Source organism: Budorcas taxicolor, chromosome 12, assembly GCF_023091745.1.
Source record: "Budorcas taxicolor isolate Tak-1 chromosome 12, Takin1.1, whole genome shotgun sequence".
Lineage (NCBI taxonomy): Eukaryota > Metazoa > Chordata > Mammalia > Artiodactyla > Bovidae > Budorcas > Budorcas taxicolor.
Window position 1 is genome coordinate 70,088,012 of NC_068921.1, and position 18,880 is coordinate 70,106,891.

General features: G+C 39.2%; 1 protein-coding gene across 1 annotated transcript in view; it reads left to right on the top strand.

Moving 5' to 3' along the window:
• Positions 1-18,880, top strand: part of LOC128057513 (ATP-binding cassette sub-family C member 4-like) — a 154,879-nt gene that overhangs the window by 104,354 nt on the left and 31,645 nt on the right. Inside the window, exon 25 of the mRNA XM_052649943.1 lies at positions 10,088-10,246. Within this exon, the coding sequence (XP_052505903.1) occupies positions 10,088-10,246 (159 nt within the window). The remainder of the gene's footprint in view (positions 1-10,087; positions 10,247-18,880) is intronic.

Consider the following 18,880-nt stretch of genomic DNA (forward strand, 5'->3'; position numbering starts at 1 on the left):
GTTTTCATCCTGCTGTCCTTCTCTACACCACCCTTCTGCAGGGACTGGAGGAATTTCCCATGGGCTCAGCCCTGGCTTGAACTGGAGTCAGAGATAGCTGAGCAAGGCAGTCAGAGATTGCTGAGCGTACGTGTGGCTCTTTCACCAGCTGACGGGATGAAATATGAGTCTTGCTGCCCCAAGCAGGGCAGAAAGTCTGTCTGGTCTGTTCCCCAGGCACCACGTGCCCCACTCAACTGCAGGTTTCTCTCAGCCCAGCTGTGGGTGCCGGTTCTTCCTGCTAACAGCCAGCCCACCTGACCTCAGGCACACTCTTGCTCCCACTCACCAGGTATATGCCTGTATTCACATCATACTCTAACCTTCTGGTTGTAGGATCTCTATGTTAGGCTTGTGCCTTTAAGTGCAGCTACACTTCTCCCCACTTTCTCTGTTCTGGCTACACAGAGGGACATGATAAGGTGCCAGGCCATCCAGGTGATTAGGAGGCCATCAGCAAATGGAGAAGAGACCGAGGATGTGGATTTAAGTCCCATCCTGTGACTTATGGGCTCTGACATTTCAGGCAGACTAATTCATCTCACTAAGCCTCAATCTTTTCTTCTGCAAAATGGGAGCAGTAGGATGTAACCTGTAGGGGTGTTGTACAACTTAAGACAAGACATGTAAAGCACTTACCATGGGGATTAGATTAATTGCTTGGATAAAGATGGCCATCATTTCATTGGGTGTTAAATGACCATAACCACTTATACTCAAAAGTTGTCTGTCCCATGAGAAAAGAGGTATTGGCCACTTGGAGTTGTATCTATAGCTGTAGGATCCATCTATTGTGTCTTTCTCTGTCTGGTTTATCATATACTTAAATAATACAGTAATAGATTTTCCATAAATTTGTCTGGACTGAGTTAAAAATCTCCATTCCCAATGGAAGCTTCTTTTTCTCAGCACACCACAGGTAATACAAATAAGACAGTCAAATCCAATACAAATTCTGTGGTCAACATTTACAGTTCATCTGAAGAAACAAGAAAATGACTATATTAGCTTTGTAAGCTAGAAAGACATAATAATTTTTATAGATGTTTTTACAAAAATGACCTAACATCTGTTAGGGTTGGGACAAGCCCACATGAGGGGACAGGGAGAGCATTTCCAAGGATTTAGGCATGTGAGACGACTTAGCGATGTGTGGTCAGGGTTTCAGCAGGTGGAGATGCATTTAGCAGAAATGCATGTGAAAGTGCTTTAGGAGGTGGAGTCAACATAAGCAAAAGCATGATGCCCTGATCCAATAAATGAAGAACTAGGCACGTGCAGAGCATTCAGGAAAATCAGCTACCAGGTGTGTAGCAGACATTTTCATGTTCAACCCTGAAAACTCCCGAGTCACCCCAAGGAAGGTGACTTGTGGACATGAAGGATGGAGAGGTCAGTGGGAACAGTTTTGTAGAAGAAACATTCTGGGGTAGAGTGATGGGCACAGAACCTGTGGCCTTTGGGAGTTTAATTTGAGAAGTGAGAGCCTGAGGACCAGAGTGGGCAGATGCAGGAGGCAGGAACCTGGAGCTGTTGTGCCTCCAGGAAAATGTCCCAGGAAAGTGATTCCATTTTTTTGGGAATCAAACTGATGTCAATTAAAACCAAGATATAACACTCGGGTTTGTGAATGTGCAGGGAATCAAGCTTCCTCTGAAAATGTTCATACTTGATTTTCAGCAGTTTCACATCTGAGAATTTATCTGAAGGAAATCCTTCAGAATGTTTGCAAAAAAGATTTAGCTTCAAGGATAGTTAGCAGAGTTATTTATAATAGCAAATTATTGGAAACTGCCTAAATATCCAGCAGTAGGGGGTTTGTTAAATGATCACATATACTGTAATATTTTGTAGCCATTAAAATAAATATTCTTATGAAATACTAAATGAAAACACATAACAATATGTTCATATTAATCCCATTTTGTTTATATATGGGAACTTGTGTCTTTAAGAACACATACAGAAGTCTAGAAAGTAAAAATATCTTGAAAATGTTTTTTTTTCAGGGTGCTAAGTATAGCTATTTATTTATTTTTCAAAGTTATTTGCACTGATTATGATTAAGGATCATAATCATAAAACATAGTTTTTTTTAATAAATCATAAAATAAAGTTTGTTTTAACTTGTTTTTTAAAAGGTAAAGCAGCCTGGCACTGCAGTGCTGACTGTGAATCTTAAAATGAAGAACTGAGTCATAAAACACTGCAAGAGTAGAGTCTTCAGGGCTTGGCACCTTGCTGGACTCAGGGAAGGGAGGTGGACAGTTCAGCCCCTGAAGCTGGGAATGAAGTCATGAGAGTACTGCGGGAAAGACAGAGGAAGTGGTTGCTTTGTGTGGGGCATTTTGTATTGATTATGTTGAGTTTGGTGTGTACAGAGAAATCCAGGTGCAAATGTCTAACAAGTTGATGTCATCATCAGAGACCAACCTGGCTGGAAAAACAGAAAGGGGCCATTTCAAAGCAAATATAATATTTTTCCAAGTGTTTTTATAATTTTATTTATTTATTTTTGGCAGTGCTGGGTCTTTGTTGCTGCTCGGGCTTTTCGCTAGTTGTGATGAACGGGGACTCCTCTAGTTGTGTGCCTGGGCTTCTCATTGTGGTGGCCTCTCCTATTACAAAGCACAGTTTATAGGGTATGAGGGCTTCAGTAGTTGTGGCATGTAGCTCAGTAGTTTGGGTTCCCAGGTTGTAGAGCACAGGCTCAATAGTTGGGGCACACAGGCTTAGTTGCTCTATGGGATGTGGGATTCTCCTGGATGAGGGATTTCACCCATGTCTCCTGTACTGGCGGGTAGATTCCTTACCACTGAGCCACCAGGGAAGCCCTCCAAATGTCTTTAATTGAAGAATGTGGGCTTACTGATACTGGTGACACTCTTCACGGGCAATTGGTAAAAACCCTTTGGTTACCCAGAAAAGACATTCAGACTATAGTTTTGATGACTGAACTGCAGGATAGCCAGAGCCAGATTTTCTTTGAGTTGCCTTTTTCTTTTTTGGGGGGCCTGTGGCCAGGCAGCCTGTGGGATCTTAGTTCTCTGATGAGGGATTGAATTCACACCTCCTACAGAGGAAGTTCGTAGTGATGCTTTCTAAGGCCCACTTGACTTCACATTCCAGGATGTCTGGCTCTAGATGAGTGATCACACCATCGTGATTATCCGGGTCATGAAGATCCTTTTGTACAACAATTCTTCTGTGTATTCTTGCCATCTCTTCTTAATATCTTTTGCTTCTGTTAGGTCTATACCATTTCTGTCCTGTATCGAGCCCATCTTTGCATGAAATGTTCCCTTGGTATCTCTAATTTTCTTGCAGAGATCTCTAGTCTTTCCCATTCTGTTGTTTTCCTCTATTTCTTTGCATTGATCGCTGAAGAAGGCATTCTTATCTCTTCTTGTTATTCTTTGGAACTCTGCATTCAGATGCTTATATCTTTCCTTTTCTCCTTGGCTTTTCACTTCTCTTCTTTTCACAGCTATTTGTAAGGCTTCCCCAGACAGCCATTTTGCTTTTTTGCATTTCTTTTCCATGGGGATGGTCTTGATCCTTGTCTCTGTCTCCTGTACAATGTCACGAAGCTCATTCCATAGTTCATCAGGTGATGGAATTCCAGTAGAGCTATTTCAAATCCTGAAAGATGATGCTGTCAAAGTGCTGCACTCAATATGCCAGCAAATTTGGAAAACTCAGCAGTGGCCACAGGACTGGAAAAGGTCAGTTTTCATTCCAATCCCAAAGAAAGGCAATGCAAAAGAATGCTCAAACTACCACACAATTGCACTCATCTCACACGCTAGTAAAGTAATGCTCAAAATTCTCCAAGCCAGGCTTCAGCAATACACGAACCGTGAACTTCCTGATGTTCAAGCTGGTTTTAGAAAAGGCAGAGGAACCAGAGATCAAATTGCAAACATCCGCTGGATCATGGAAAAAGCAAGAGAGTTCCAGAAAAACATATATTTCTGCTTTATTGATTATGCCAAAGCCTTTGACTGTGTGGATCACAATAAACTATGGAAAATTCTGAAAGAGATGGGAATACCAGACCACCTAACCTGCCTCTTGAGAAATCTGTATGCAGGCCAGGAAGCAGCAGTTGGAACTGGACATGGAACAACAGACTGGTTCCAAATAGGAAAAGGAGTATGTCGAGGCTGTATATTGTCACCCTGCTTATTTAACTTCTATGCAGAGTAAATCATGAGAAATGCTGGACAGGAAGAAACACAAGCTGGAATCAAGATTGCCAGGAGAAATATCAATAATCTCAGATATGCAGATGAGACCACCTTTATGGCAGAAAGTGAAGAGGAACTGAAAAGCCTCTTGATGAAAGTAAAAGACAGTGAAAAAGTTGGCTTAACGCTCAACATTCAGAAAGCGAAGATCATGGCATCCGGTCCCATCACTCCATGGGAAATAGATGGAGAAACGGTGGAAACGGTGTCAGACTTCATTTTTTGGGCCTCCAAAATCACTGCAGATGGTGACCGCAGCCATGAAATTAAAAGACGCTTACTCCTTAGAAGAAAAGTTACGACCAACCTAGATAGCATATGCAAAAGCAGAGACATTACTTTGCCGACTAAGGTCCATCTAGTCAAGGTTATGGTTTTTCCAGTAGTCATGTATGGATGTGAGAGTTGGACTGTGAAGAAAGTTGAGCACTGAAAAATTGATGCTTTTGAACTGTGGTGTTGGAGAAGACTCTTGAGAGTCCCTTGGACTGCAAGGAAATCCAATCAGTCCATTCTGAAGGAGATCAGCCCTGGGATTTCTTTGGAAGGAATGATGCTAAAGCTGAAACTCCAGTACTTTGGCCACCTCATGTAAAGACTTGACTCATTGGAAAAGACTCTGATGCTGGGAGGGATTGAGGGCAGGAGGAGAAGGGGATGACAGAGGATGAGATGGCTGGATGGCATCACTGACTCAATGGACATGAGTCTGAGTGAACTCCAGGAGTTGGTGATGGACAGGGAGGCCTGGTGTGCTGTGATTCATGGGGTGGCAGAGAGTCAGACACGACTGAGCCACTGAACTGAACTGAAATGAACAGAGGGAGTACAGAATCTTAAGCACTGGACTTCCAGGGAGGTCCCCCCATTTTTTTGTTTGTTTGTTTGTTTCTGTTTTTCTTTTATTCTCCTCACTGGAGTATGGAGTTCACAGACCTGTGGTTATGAGCAGTCCTCGGTGCTCCTACATATCTCAGTCCATTTATCCAAAGTCTACAAATGTTCCTGTTTGCACAATGTATCAGTTTCAGTGGAGCTGATAACATGGGAACATATACACATTCTCAAAGATACAGTTCTCACTTGTGTCCTGATATGTGATGATTTGTGTATGAGAACACCCAGAAATATAGGCACACCTGTTTTATTGTGCCTCACAGATAATGCATTTTTAAAAACAAATTGTACATTTATGGCAACACTGTGTCAAGCAAGTATATTGGCACAATTTTCCCTACAGCATTTGCTAACTTCATGTCTCTGTGTCACATTTTTATAATTCTCACCGTATTCTGATCTGTGATCAGTGTATTTTAATGTTAAAGGCTCATGTGATGGTTAGCATTCTTTTAGCAAAAAAGTATTGAAAATTAAGGTTGTACATCATTTTAATATATAATGCTCTTGTACACTTAGTAGACTACAATATAGTATAAACATAAATTTATTTGAACAGAGAAACAAAAAATTCGTATAACTTATTTTGTGATTTTCACATGTTGAGGTTGTCTGAAACCAAATCCAAAATATCTTCGAGTTCTGCCTGTATACACACATGAGCCACATATATACACACTACAATCTGTCTGTGGGCACAGAATGGCCCATCTATATTATACAGATTAGGGTTTAAAATAAGGTACAAAATGTCCTGAGAAACCTGTATTCAGGTCAAGAAACAAGAGTTAGTACTGGACATGGAACAAAAGACTGGTTAAAAATTGGGAAAAGTGATCTAGTTTCATTCTTTTACAAGTGGTTGACCAGTTTTCCCAGCACCACTTGTTAAAGAGATTGTCTTTACTCCATTGTATATTCTTGCCTCCTTTGTCGAAGATAAGGTGTCCATAGGTGTGTGGATTTATCTCTGGGCTTTCTATTTTGTTCCATTGATCTATATTTCTGTCTTTGTGCCAGTACCATACTGTCTGATGACTGTGGCTTTGTAGTAGAGCCTGAAGTCGGGCAGGTTGATTCCTCCAGTTCGATTCTTCTTTCTCAAGATTGCTTTGGCTATTCGAGGTTTTTTTGTATTTCCATACAAATTGTGAAATTATTTGTTATAGTTCTGTGAAAAATATCACTGGTGGCTTGATAGGGATTGCATTGAATCTGTAGATTGCTTTGGGGTAGTATACTCATTTTCACTATATTGATTCTTCTGATCCAAGAAGATGGTATATTTCTCCATCTATTAGTGTCCCCTTTGATTTCTTTCATAGTGTTTTATAGTTTTTGATATATAGGTCTTTAGTTTCTTTAGGTAGATATGTTCCTGAGTATTTTATTCTTTTCATTGCAATGGGCACGGGGATGATCCAGAGAGATGATATGAGGTGGGAGGTGGGTCCAGGATCGGGAGCTTGTATACACCCATGGCAGATTCATGTCAATGTATGGCAAAACCAATACAGTATTGTAAAGTAAAATAAAAATAAAATTTAAAAAATGAAATAAAAAATATTGGGAAAAGAGTGTGTCAAGGCTGTATATTGTTATTCTGCTTATTCAACTTACATTCAAAGTACATCATGTGAAATGCTGCGCTGGATGAAACTCAAGCGGGAGTCAAGACTGCCGTGAGAAATATCAATAAACTCAGTTATGCAGATAACACCAACCTTATGTCAGAAAGCAAAAAAGAACTAAAGAGTGAAAGTGAAAGAGGAGAGTGAAAAAGCTGGCTTAAAACTCAACATTCAGCAGATGAATGGATAAGAAAGCTGTGGTACATATACACAATGGAGTATTACTCAGCCGTTAAAAAGAATTCATTTGATTCAGTTCTGATGAGATGGATGAAACTGGAGCCGATTATACAGAGTGAAGTAAGCCAGAAAGAAAAACACCAATACAGTATACTAACACATATATATGGAATTTAGAAAGATGGCAATGACGACCCTGTATGCAAGACAGCAAAAAAGACACAGCTGTGTATAACGGACTTTTGGACTCAGAGGGAGAGGGAGAGGGTGGGATGATTTGGGAGAATGGCATTCTATCATGTATACTATCATGTAAGAATTGAATCGCCAGTCTATGTCTGACGCAGGATACAGCATGCTTGGGGCTGGAGCATGGGGATGACCCACAAAGATGTTATGGGGTGGGAGGTGGGAGGGGGGTTCATGTTTGGGAACACATGTAAGAATTAAAGATTTTAAAATTAAAAAAAATAAAATAAAAAAAAATCTAAAAAAAAAAATTTAAAATAAAATAAAATAAAATAAAGTCTACAAAAAAAAAAAAAAAACCCTCAACATTCAATAAACGACAATCATGGCATCCAGTCCTATCACTTTGTGGCAAATAGATGGGGAAACAATGGAAACAGTGACAGACTTTATTTTCTTGGTCTCCAGAATCCCTGTGGTCGGTGATTGCAGCCATGAAATTAAAAGACACTTGCTCTTTGGAAGAAAAATCTATGACAGACCTAGACAGTGTATTAAAAAGCAGAGATATTACTTTGCCAACAAAAGTCCATATAATGAAAGCTATGGTTTTTGCAGTAGTCGTGTATGGATGTGAGTGTTGGGACGTAAGGAAGGCTGAGCATTGAAGAATTGATGCTTTTGAACTGTGGTGTTGAAGAAGACTTCAGAGTCCCTTGAACAGCAAGGAGATCAAACCAGTAAATCCTAAAGGAAATCAATCCTGAATATTCATTGGAAAACTTATGCTGAAGCTGAAGCTCCAATACTTTGGTTACCTGATGAGAAGAGCCAGTTCACTGGGAAAGACCCTGATGGGAAAGATTGAAGGCAGGAGGAGAAGAGGATGACAGAGGATGAGATGGTTGGATGGCATCACCGACTCAATGGACAGGAGTTTGAGCAAGCTCAGGGAGATGATGAAGGACAGGGAGGCCTGGCGTGCTGCAGTCCATGGGGTCACAAAGAGTTGGATGTGACTGAGTGACTAAACAACAACAACAAAGTATCTTATAGACATTGTATTATCTTTGTAAGATAATAAAATTAGCTAAACCCACTTTTTCTTATGTTTAATCTCTTTAAAGGTAAATTATGCTTTGAAGTGCCATGATTGATTTGACAGACTAAGATGCAAAACTTTAGAGATTCAAATCAGAAAATATGAAACTTTCCAAGAATTCTGGTTATATTGCTCAGAAAGATTTAGTTGTTCCATTTAAAGCTATGTGTTTTAAAATTTTACTGATTTACAAGTGATCAAAAGCATGTCTTACACTGTCATCAATTCCAGATTCTAAATAGAGATGAAATCATCACTTGGGAAGCTTACTTCAGGGAATTTGCAGTTGGGCTTCCCTGGTGGCTCAGACGGTTCCATCCCTGGGTCAGGAAGATCTCCTGGAGTAGGAAATGGCAACCCTCTGTACTGTACTTGCCTTGAGAATTCCATGGACAGAGGAGCCTGGCAGGCTACATTCCATGGGGTTGCAAAGAGCTGGACAGGACTGAGTGACTAATACTTTCTTGTACTTTCAAACTCATTGTTAAAAAAGGCCAGTTTCTACATACATATTTGAATGAAGTTTTATTCCTTACCAGCATTTAACCTGCACTGTATAGATTCTTTAACTTTATTGTCATTTAATTTCTCTCTGCTTTGGTATTAATAAATAGACTGACATGTCATTTTTTTTTAATTTTTCCAAAATTCAATTGTAGGTATTAATTTTTAAATAAACTACCTTTTGTGCTGTTCTGATGAAAGGTCTCATGTAAATAATGAATTTTCTTTGTGTTGTTTTTAATCTCATTATGTGCATTTTGTCTATTTTATATTTTAATTTGTTTTAAGATAGATTGTAATTAAGATATTTAATATCAGGAAGTGATTTCATTTTTGTACCAAAGAATAAGTCCTCTTAAAAGATCCCTGAGAAAGTGAGTGCTTATTTGTGTATAACACTTATGACTTGTTGACATCTCTGTAAAGTTACCCATGTAATTCTCAAGGTCAGATTACCCAGGCAGTAGGAATAAACCTAATTTAAAAACTGACTTCTTATGCACCACTTAGGAGACTGCTGTTTTTTCAATGCCAGCAGATTTTTTTTTTAAGTTATCTTCTTGCTTTATTTATGAATGTTAATTACACACATACATACACATGTAAACACATACACCACACACAATACATGTCTCCCCCTTTTAACCTACCACATAATGGATACTATGTGATAATCACAGAAAACAAACAATTTTTAGCATATTAAGCATTCCTTCGGGAAATCTGACTTCCCTGGTGGCTCAGACGGTAAAGCGTCTGCCTACAATGCAGGAGACCTGGGCTCAATTCCAGGGTCGGGAAGATCCTCTGGAGAAGGAAATGTCAACCCACTCCAGTTCTCTTGCCCAGAAAATCCCATGGAGGAGCCTAGTAGGTTTACAGTCCATGGGGTCAGAAAGAGTTGGACACAACTGAGCAACTTCACTTTCACTTTCAGGGAAATCTGAATAAAACTACATAAATAAAACTGTAAGAAGGCATAAAAATCACTCACATTTATATTACATATGCTTGGGTTCATGGTGGTCTCAAGGAGGGACACTTGTAAATATCTGCCATTTTTGGTTGCCACAATTTGGGGGTTGCACCTGTTATCTAGTGGGTAGAGTTCATTGCTACTGTCAAACATCTTACAATATGCAAGATAGTCCCCAGATCCCCCAACAATGAATTATCTGGACCCAAATGTCACCAAGACCATGCTTGAGAAACTATAGACTACACTTTATATATAATAAAACTTTGAAAATTCGTCTTCAACAAGCAGGGTTTAATTGCTCTGGGTCTCTTTACAGCGTGGCATTGTGGGAAGAACAGGAGCTGGAAAAAGTTCCCTCATCGCTGCTCTTTTTAGATTGTCAGAACCTGAAGAACCTGACATTTGGATTGATGGGATCTGGACAACCAACATTGGACTTCATGATTTAAGGAAGAAAATGTCAGTTGCACCTCAGGTATGCATATCAGAGCATTCTCACACGTTCTTTTAATAAAGTATATAAGTTTAATTGCTCTTAATTTGATTTTTATTTTCAAGTTACATGAAAGGGTTGATCCTTATTTTCCCAATAGAGCATATTTTTAGCATCAGGTATTTTCAACAGACATTTTCATTGGATACCATGTTTTCTTTGTTCATTCATTAGTTCTGTGTGCATGTGATTTAATAACTTACTGAGATAGGTTTCTGGACTCAGTCTTCCTCAGTTGCCACAATTTTATCCACTGATAACCACATAATTCTGAGAATAAAAGGATAAATGGTTTGTCTAGCGCTGGAGAGGTTCCTATAGGGAAACATGACTTTTAAGTGTTTTACAGATAGAGTTTTGCTGTGGGAAATGAGGACATCTTTTCAAAGGTGATAATCTCCTTGGAAGACTTTCTGTGAAACTGTTGAGCTTTGAGAATTACAGGGTATATTGGTGCTGGGGAGACTTTGACAGTTCATCCATTAATAAATAATTTTCACCAGGGAGGCAGTATAGAATAGTGAGGTAGAGCAGGTAACTGAGAAGTCTGTCTCTATGTACCTCAGTTTTCTCCGTCTGTTTTTTAAATTTAAATTTTATTTTACTTTACAATACTGTATTGGTTTTGCCATACAATGACATGAATCCGCCACGGATGTACATGAGTTCCCAATCCTGAATTCCCCTCCCACCTCCCTCCCCATATCATCTCTCTGGATCATCCCCGTGCACCAGCCCCAAGCATCCTGTATCCTGTATCAAACCTAGACTGCTGATTCATTTCTTACATGATAGTATATATGTTTCAATGCCATTATCCCAAATCATCCCACCCTCTCCCTCTCCCTCAGAGTCCAAAAGTCCGTTCTATACATCTGTGTCTCTTTTGCTGTCTCGCATACAGGGTCATCATTACCATCTTTCTAAATTCCATATATATGTGTTAGTATACTGCATTGGTGTTTTTCTTTCTGGCTTATTTCACTCTGCATAATCGGCTCCAGTTTTATCCATCTCATTAGAACTGATTCAAATGTATTCTTTTTAATGGCTGAGTAATACTCCTTTGTGTATATGTACCACAGCTTTCTTATCCATGCATCTGCTGATGGACATCTAGGTTGCTTCCATGTCCTGGCTATTATAAGCAGTGCTGTGATGAACATTGGGGTACACGTGTCTCTTTCAATTCTGGTTTCCTTGGTGTGTATGCCCAGCAGTGGGATTGCTGGGTCACAAGGCAGTTCTATTTGCAATTTTTTAAGGAATCTCCACACTGTTCTCCATAGTGGCTATACTAGTTTGCATTCCCACCAACAGTGTAAGAGGGTTCCCTTTCCTCCACACCCTCTCCAGCATTTGTTGCTTGTAGACTTTTGGATCACAGCCATTCTGACTGGTGTGAAATGGTACCTCATTGTGGTCTCGATTTGCATTTCTCTGATAACGAATGATGTTGAGCATCTTTTCATGTGTTTGTTAGCCATCCGTATTGTCTTCTTTGGAGAAATGTCTATTTAGTTCTTTGGCCCATTTTTTGATTGTGTTGAAAGCATTTCCCCTAGTCAGGAACTAGACAAGGGTGCCCACTTTCACTGCTACTATTCAACATAGTTCTGGAAGTTTTGGCCACAGCAATCAGAGCAGAAAAAGAAATAAAAGGAATCCAAATTGGAAAAGAAGAAGTAAAACTCTCACTGTTTGCAGATGACATGATCCTCTACATAGAAAACCCTAAAGACTCCACCAGAAAACTACTAGAGCTAATCAATGAATATAGTAAAGTTGCAGGATATAAAATCAACACACAGAAATCCCTTGCATTCCTATACACCAATAATGAGAAAGTAGAAAAAGAAATTAAGGAAAAAATTCCGTTTACCATTGCAACGAAAAGAATAAAATACTTAGGAATATATCTACCTAAAGAAACTAAAGACCTATACATCAAAAACTATAAAACACTGATGAAAGAAATCAAAGAGGACACTAATAGATGGAGAAATATACCATGTTCATGGATTGGAAGAATCAATATAGTGAAAATGAGTATACTACCCAAAGCAATCTACAGATTCAACACAATCCCTTTCAAGCTACCAGCGGTATTTTTCACAGAGCTAGAACAAATAATTTCACAATTTGTATGGAAATACAAAAAACCTCGAATAGCCAAAGCAATCTTGAGAAAGAAGAATCGAACTGGAGGAATCAACCTGCCCGACTTCAGGCTCTACTACAAAGCCACAGTCATCAAGACAGTATGGTACTGGCACAAAGACAGAAATATAGATCAATGGAACAAAATAGAAAGCCCAGAGATAAATCCACACACCTATGGACACCTTATCTTCGACAAAGGAGGCAAGAATATACAATGGAGTAAAGACAATCTCTTTAACAAGTGGTGCTGGGAAAACTGGTCAACCATTTGTAGAAGAATGAAACTAGATCACTTTCTAACACCATACACAAAAATAAACTCAAAATGGATTAAAGATCTAAATGTAAGACCAGAAACTATAAAACTCCTAAAGGAGAACATAGGCAAAACACTTTCTGACATAAATCACAGAAGGGTCTTCTATGATCCACTCCCAGAATACTGCAAATAAAAGCAAAAATAAACAAATGGGATCTAATTAAAAGCTTCTGCACAACAAAGGAAACTATAAGTAAGGTGAAAAGACAGCCTTCTGAACGGGAGAAAATAATAGTAAATGAAGCAACTGACAAGTAATCTCAAAATTATTGAAGCAACTTATGCAGCTCAACTCCAGAAAAGTTTTCTCTGTCTTACAAGGTAACTAACAGTACCAATCCCTTGAGCTGAGGTCACTAAGTGTGAAGTGCTTCACATAGACCCAGATGTGACTGCTGTGATGGTGGAGCTTGGAATTGGCCATTGGCCAGTCTTTTCCTGGACTCTGATTCTGTTTTCTTTTCTTTTGCATCTTAAAGAAGTATAATTTTCAGGGAGTGTTTTGGAGACTGGATTATATGCACAGTAGACATGTCTGTCATTCCTTGTGGTTAATTCATTCAACGTAATTTGGTGAATATTTACTGAGAAAATACTATCTTCCAGGTATATAGCCAAAGTCATCCTAGATCCTGTGTCCTCATCTTCCATCCTGCACTCTGTTTTGACAGACTCACTGATTAAAAAAAAAAAAAAAAGGATTATCATTATCATCTTTCTAAATTCCATATATATGCATTAGTAGAGAGGGAGAGGGTGGGATGATTTGGGAGAATGGCATTGAAACATGTATAATATCATATAAGAAATGAATCGCCAGTCCAGGTTCGATGCAGGATACAGGATGCTTGGGGCTGGTGCACTGGGATGACCCAGATGGATGGTATGGGGAAGGAAGTGGGAGGGGGGTTCAGGATGGGGAACACGTATACACCCGTGGTGGATTCATGTTGATGTATGGCAAAACCAATACAATATTGTAAAGTAAAAAAAAAAAAAATAAAATAAATAAATGATAAATGGTTAAAAAAAAGGATTTGAATTTTTTAATATACTCAATAATCATCTGCTCATCAAAGGAAGCTCAGAAAAAATACCCTCTTGAGATGAAAAACAGAAAGGAGATGAGACAAAATGAGCCAGGTAATTGTGCTTCCTGGAATGTGGGTGTAATGTGCCCTGAAATACCTGTTTATTAGGAAGCATATAGAACATGGCACCCAAAGGGAAGGAGAATGTGGGCTTGGGTGCAGCTGTTGCTACCTACCCGTGACCTCTAAAATACCTGGAATTACTCTTAAGTACTTTTGAAATCAAGATATTCTTTTCAGACTATAGTGAAATGCCACCTCACAGCCTTTAAGATGTCTGCTCTGAAAGAAAAGAGAGAGAGAAAGAGAATGACAAGTGCTGGCAAAGATGTAGAGAAATTAGAAACCTTATTCATTGCTTGTAGGAATGTCAAATAGTACAGCCACTATGGAAATCAAGTTGGTGTTTTCTCAGAAAAGTTAAACATGAATTGTCATATGACCTAGAAATCCTACTTTAGAGTATAAAGCCAAAAGAATTATTATTCTCAACAGCAAAAAGATGAAGGCACCCAAGAGTCCATTGACAGATGAATCAATAAAGTGTAGCATATATACATAGAGTTGAATATTATTTGCCCTTACAAAAAGAAGAACATTCTGACACATGCTATAACACAGATGAACCTTGAGGAAATTAAACTAAGTGGAATAAGCCAGTCACAAAGGACAAATACTGTATGACTCTACTAATAGGAGGTACCTAGAGTACTGAATTCATGGATACAGGATGTAGAATGGTGGGTGCCAGAAGCTGCTGAGAAAGGGGAGTTGTTAATGGGTACAGATTTTCAGTTCTGCAAGATGAAACGAGATCTGTGGCTGGAAGGTGGTGATGGTTGTACAACAGTGTGAATGTAATTAATACCAGTGAACTGTGCACTTAAAGGTGGTTAAGCTAGTAAATTTTATGTGTATTTTACTACAATTAAAACAATTTTATTCAAAGGTGTTCATTCAGGAAAAATGGTAAGAAATTTTTACCACATTCAGTCCCCAGCGGGGTTCAGGATGGGGAACACGTGTATGCCTTTGGTGAATTCATGTTGATGTGTGGCAGAACTAATACAATATGGTAAAGTAATTAGCCTCCAATTAAAATAAATTAAAAAAATAAATTTATATTAGAATTTTTTTCTTCTGGCTATTGGATTTATGACTTGTGGTTACAGTAGAAAATAAATGAGCTTAGATTGCCAAGTTTTATGTTTTGATGGTATTCCTCTCTGAAGTGGCCAAGTGAGATGATCAGTTAACAGAAAAAAAGGGCATGTGTGTAAAGTCCTTGTAAACAAGGCTTTAAAAACATGCCCTACATTATTTTTAATGCTTCTCAATAGGAAAAAAAGTTGTATGCTTGTGTACATAAAATAACACTATAATCTAAATATCATTAGATTATTCTTGGCTCTGCTAATAATGTTTGGAAGCACATCCGAACAAAGACCGAGCAAACCTTTGCCTCAACATGTTTTGGTTCTGTCCTGTGGTTTCCACCCTTCCTTTGAGTATGCTCTATATGTACATTCTAGACAGCATGTTTACAAAATAGTCCTAAGCTTTGTATCCATGATTCTTGCCTTGGGAACCCTATCAATGGTATGGAAAGGCAAAAAGATAGGACACTGAAAGATGAACTCCCCAGGTCGGTAGGTGCCCAGTATGCTGCTGAAGATCAGTGGAGAACTAACTCCAGAAAGATTGAAGAGACGGAGCCAAAGCAAAAACACGACCCAGTTGTGGATGTGACTGGTAATAGAAGCAAGGTCTGATGCTGTAAAGAGCAATAGTGCATAGGAACCTGGAATGTTACGTCCACGAATCAAGGCAAATTGGAAGTGGTCAAACAGGAGATGACAAGAGTGAATATCGACATTCTAGGAATCAGTGAACTAAGATGGACTGGAATGGGTGAATTTGACTAAGATGACCAGTATATCTACTACTGTGAGCAAGAATCCCTTAAAAGAAATGGAGTAGCCATCATAGTCAACAAAAGAGTCTGAAATGCAGTACTTGGATGCAATCTCAAAAACGACAGAATGATCTCTGTTCATTTCCAAGGCAGACCATTCAATATCACAGTAATCCAAGTCTATGCCCTGACCATTAATGCTGAAGAAGCTGAAGTTGAACAGTTCTAACAAGACCTATAAGACTTTTTAGAACTAACATCCAAAAAAGATGTTATTGGGGTCTGAAATGCAAAAGTAGGAAGTCAAGAAACACCTGGAGTAACAGGCAAATTTGGCCTTGGAGTACAGAATGAAGCAGGGCAAAGGCTAATAGAGTTGTGCCAAGAGAACACACTGATTACAGCAAATACAGCCAACACTGAAATCAGATTGATCATTTATCATCATTTGCAGCCAAAGATGGAGAAGCTCTATACAATCAGCAAAAACAAGACCAGGAGCTGACTATGGCTCAGATCATGAACTCCTTGTTGCCAAATTCAGACTTAAATTGAAGACAGTATGGTAAACCACTACATCATTCAGGTATGATGTAAATCAAATCCCTTACGATTATACAGTGGAAGTGAGAAATAGATTTAAGGGACTAGATCTGATAGACACAGTGCCTGATGAACTATGGACGGAGGTTCTTGACTTTGTACAGGAGATAGGGATCAAGACTATTCCTAAGAAAAAGAATTGCAAAAATGCAAAATGGCTGTCTGAGAAGGCCTCGCAAATAACTGTGAAAAGAAGAGAAGCAAAAAGCCAAAAGAGAAAAGGAAAGATCTACCCATTTGAATGCAGAGTTCCAAAGAACAGCAAGTAGAGATAAGAAAGCCTCCCTCAGTGATCAGTGCAAAGAAATAGAGGAAAACAATAGAATGGGAAAGACTAGAGATCTCTTCAAGAAAATTAGAGATACCAAGGGAACATTTCATGCAAAGATGGGCTCAATAAAGGACAGAAATGGTGTGGACCTAACAGAAGTGGAAGATATTAAGAAGAGGTGGCAAGAATACACAAAAGAACTGTACAAAAAAGATCCTTACGACCCAGATAATCATGATGGTGTGATCACTCACCTAGAGCCAGACATCCTGAAATGTGAAGTCAAGTGGGCCTTAGGAAGGATCACTACAAACAAAGCTAGTGGAGGTGATGGAATTCCAGTTGAGCTATTTCAAATTCTAAAAGATGATGCTGTGAAAGTGCTGCACTCAATATGCCAGCAAATTTGGACAACTCAGCAGTGGGCACAAGACTGGAAAAGGTGAATTTTCATTCCTATCCCAAAGAAAGGCAATGCCAAAGAATGTTCAGACTACCACACAATTGCACTCATCTCACACGCTAGTAAAGTAATGCTCAAAATTCTCCAAACCAGTCTTCAAAAGTATATGAACAGTGAACTTCAAGATGGTCAAGCTGGATTTAGAAAAGGCAGAGGAACCAGAGATCAAATTGCCAACATCCGCTGGATCATTGGAAAAGCAAGGGACTTCCAAAAAACATCTATTTCTGCTTTATTGACTATGCCAAAACCTTTGACTGTGTGGATCACAATAAACTGTGGAAAATTCTGAAAGAGATGGGAATACCAGACCACTTGACCTGCCTCTTGAGAAACCTGAATGCAGGTCAGGAAGCACCAGTTAGAACTGGACATGGGATAAATGACTGGTTCCAAATAGGAAAAGGAGTACGTCAAGGCTGTATATTGTCACCCTGCTTATTTAACTTATATGCAGAGTACATCATTAGAAAACCTGGGCTGGATGAAGCAGAAGCTGAAATCAAGATTGCCAAGAAATCTTGATCAATAAATATCAATAATCTCAGATATGCAGATGACATCACACTTATGGCAGAAAGTGAAAAGAACTAAAGAACCTCTTCATGAAAGTGAAAGAGGAGCGTGAAAAAGTTGACTTAAAGCTCAACATTCAGAAAACTAAAATCATGGCAACTGGTCTCATCACTTCATGGGAAATAGATGGGGAAATAGTGGAAACAGTGACAGATTTTATTTTGGGGAGCTCCAAAATCACTGCAGGTGGTGATTGCAGCCATGAATTTAAAAGATGCTTACTCCTTGGAAGGAAAGTTATGACCAACCTAGACAGCATTTTAGAAAGCAGAGACATTACTTAACCAATGAAGGTTTGTCTCGTCAAGGCTATGGTTTTTCCTGTAGTCATGTACGGATGTGAGAGTTGGACTATAAGGAAAGTTGAGTGCAGAAAAATTGAATCTTTTGAACTGTGGTGTTGGGGAGGACTCTTGAGAGTCTCTTGAACTGCATAGAGATCCAACAAGTCCATTCTAAAGGAGATCAGTCCTGAGTGTTCCATGGAAGACTGATGCCAAGCCAAAACTCCAATACTTTGGCCACTTGATGTGAAGAGCTGACTCATTTGAAAAGACCCTGATGCTGGGAAAGATTGAGAGAAGGAGGAGAAGGGGACAACAGACGATGAGATGGTTGGATAGCATCACTGACTCAACGGAGATGAGTTTGGGTAAACTCCAGGAGTTGGTGATGGGCAGTGAGGCCTGGCATGCTGTGGTTCATGGGGTCATGAAGAGTCAGACATGACTGAGTAACTGAACTAAAATTGTATCCATGTAAATTCCACTTTATATGCCTTTTTCTCCAAGGTGCAATGTTGGTTGATCAAAGAGAGAAAATCTAGAGAGAACTTGCAATGTGTAAAGGATGCCAGGAAACCATTCAGAAGGCAGACAGGGGTAGAATTTTTAAAAGTGTAGACCGAGTGTCAACGTGACCCATAGTTTTACTCCTGCTCTGCCTCATATGACTGTGGGACCTTGACGATGTCACCTGGCTGCATCCTTAAATCAGGTCTGGGAATCATTGTCACACAGATTTGCTGTGAAGATGTAACTGGGTGTAAAAATGTTTGTGCCTATGTCTAGTGCTTAGGAAAGTCCAGACAATAAGAACTATTTCTTAAGGATCAGGGCACAGACCTTTGGGTATTATTTTTGCTTAAGTAAAAAGAGTAGCACCTTCTGGAGTGACTTTACTCTTTAATTTCTGCTTATATGTTTATAGTCCTTG